Source organism: Penaeus chinensis, chromosome 9 (assembly GCF_019202785.1).
Source record: "Penaeus chinensis breed Huanghai No. 1 chromosome 9, ASM1920278v2, whole genome shotgun sequence".
Lineage (NCBI taxonomy): Eukaryota > Metazoa > Arthropoda > Malacostraca > Decapoda > Penaeidae > Penaeus > Penaeus chinensis.
The window spans coordinates 11,129,751-11,132,250 of record NC_061827.1 but is presented as its reverse complement, the minus strand read 5'-3'; the positions used below and the strand labels follow the sequence as shown (position 1 = coordinate 11,132,250).

General features: G+C 31.0%; 1 protein-coding gene across 5 annotated transcripts in view; it reads left to right on the top strand.

Annotated features, from left to right (window-relative positions):
* LOC125028876 (divergent protein kinase domain 2A-like) overlaps positions 1-1,034 on the top strand; it is a 6,111-nt gene extending 5,077 nt beyond the window's left edge. For all 5 annotated transcript variants that reach the window (XM_047618446.1, XM_047618448.1, XM_047618450.1 and 2 more), the window contains 2 exons: positions 396-508; positions 794-1,034. In XM_047618446.1, the coding sequence (XP_047474402.1) occupies positions 396-508; positions 794-1,015 (335 nt within the window). In that variant the 3' untranslated portion in view covers positions 1,016-1,034. The remainder of the gene's footprint in view (positions 1-395; positions 509-793) is intronic.
* The last annotated feature ends 1,466 nt before the right edge of the window (positions 1,035-2,500 follow it).

Sequence of the window (2,500 nt, the reverse complement as noted above, 5' to 3'; positions counted from 1 at the left end):
GATCTACTAATTGACTCCTTTGTGGCTAAGCACTAGAAAAGCCATCTATGTGCAGACATTTCACAAAAAATAGAAAAAATGAGCAGAGCATTTTCCCCGTTTTTTTATTCATTTTCCTTGGCGGCTTTAGGTTAAAGAATTATTTTGAAATTGAGAAGTTGTAAAATGGATTAACATTGACCATAAAGTAAGTGAAAAGGAAATTTAGCTACTGATTGACCATAAAGTAAGTGAAAAGGAAATTTAGCTACTGATTGACCATAAAGTAAGTGAAAAGGAAATTTAGCTACTGACATTAGTCAGATGTTCCATTGTATTAAAGCACCAGGAATCCTGCTATAACTGAAAATGGTGTCTTTCCAGATTTAATTTGCTATAATTATACTATGTTTCAGATGTTACAGAGCATGTGAATGATGGATTTGGATGCGCTGATTGTTTAAGCTTTTCTTATGAAGATCTCTGTGGTCATGTCTCATCAGATCATAATTTCTATGCTGTGTGTAAGGTAAGTAAAATACAAAATATTTAACTACTTTTTTTTTCCACTAAGATATACTTAGTACCATTTTTCCTTTTATTTATTTTTTTTTTGTAATATTGCACAAGCTTCAAGAAACATGACTTTTCCAGTCATACTTTAACTTATCTTAATGACAACAAAATCTCTAATTTTACACTGAATGCTGAAATGTGTATCAGTCTAATTTAATATTTAAATTTAAGATTCTCTATCAGTCTATTAATCCCAAAATGAATTATGAAATTGCACCATAATGATATCTATGTTCAGGGGATGCTATCATCGTCTGCATTTTCCGAAGACCTTCCTCAAGGCCTTCTACACAGCCCACCAATTTGGCTTATCAAGAAATTCCCAGAACTTTTCCCCCTTGTTGAAAAATGTGGTCATCACCCTCTCAATAACCCTAATAAGCCAACGCCAAACAGAAGAGCCGCAGCTCAAGATCTCCATGCACTTCTAGTCAATATTATAGAGCAATACCATACATAATAAAGTCTCTGTTACTAAACTGTTGTTTTAGTGATGGCAGGTTGACCTTTGATTATTAATGTAAAAGAAAAAATAAAGTTAAATTGCTTTTGTCTGCAACTTTTTAATATTTTTACACTAATTATTTTGTGAATTTAAGCAAACACAAGCAAGAGAGTAATATTTTTATCATTTGTTTTCATGTGCCTTCAGTAGTTTTTTGTTTTGTTTTTCCCCACCATAATCAGTCAACATGAAAATTACAGTTCATATGAGATACTAGTTACTTTGTTTAAAGCAAAAATGAATAATATAGGAAAAAGCCAAAGTAATGATGCAAATCATTGATTTAGCAATTGATCATGATATAAATTTATATTCTCAGTACACTGATGAAGCAAAGAAAAAATAGCTTTTCTTAAGAATTTCAAGAGCCTCAACAAAATATGAAGAATATGGAATCTAGTAACAAACAAACAATGTCATCTTACTCTTTATTAACAGAAAAATACAAGAGCTTTGCCTTAAATTGAAAATAGAAGTACAGCTAATAATAGAATGTTTTATTTCAGTACTTCAAAGAACATGCAAGAAATAAACAAGAATACTGAATTGATAATATCCAATAGCTTAAAATAATGGTTATAATGACTCGTCTACAAGCAGATGAGAAATTTTGAATAAAGCTCATATTACAGGAACAAAAACAAAATACAAGACAAATCACTTAGTTCAATGCTTCCAAACTTTTTCAAGATTGACCCAACAGGATTAATCTTCAAATCTGTACTATTCCTTTTTTATAAGAACTGAACTTTACACACATGCCAAACATACACTCTAAGCAACTTTACTGACACATACTACACATACCATCAAAGCAATTTTACTGACAGGAAATATTTATGAACACTCACAACCAAACACGTTCTAAAGGGATTACAAAATAGCTTTGTGAATTACATTTCATTCATGGAAGCAAATATTTGTATTCTTAAAAATACGAATAACCACCCTTAAATATACAGAAGACAACTTTTTGGAAAACAATGGCAAACTCTGCCTTGTGCTAACAGTATAGTCTTTTTGCACTTTCTGTATAAATATTCGTTATCTTTTACATTTTTATTATTACATTTTCTTAAAAGATTCTGGCATGTCATCTGCATTTCTCTGACAATGCCCAATCTCTAATCTAAACAATTTTTACACAGCAGTACAAAGTACATTTCTGAAGTATGTATTGTTCCATGCTAAATAATAATAAAAAAAAAACACCAGAAAAGGATCCAATGAATCGCAAGAATATTTAATACCTGCTTTGAGCATCCATTCATACATAGATATACTACTTAGAATTACTATTGTATTCCATTTAACATTAACCAGACACAAAAGAGGGTCTACCTGAGATGGTGAAGCCTGGAGAAACATAAAAAATCCTCATCTGGCAGATTTCAAGAACAGTCATTGAGCACATGCTTATCAAATGTCCTCCAAGATAAG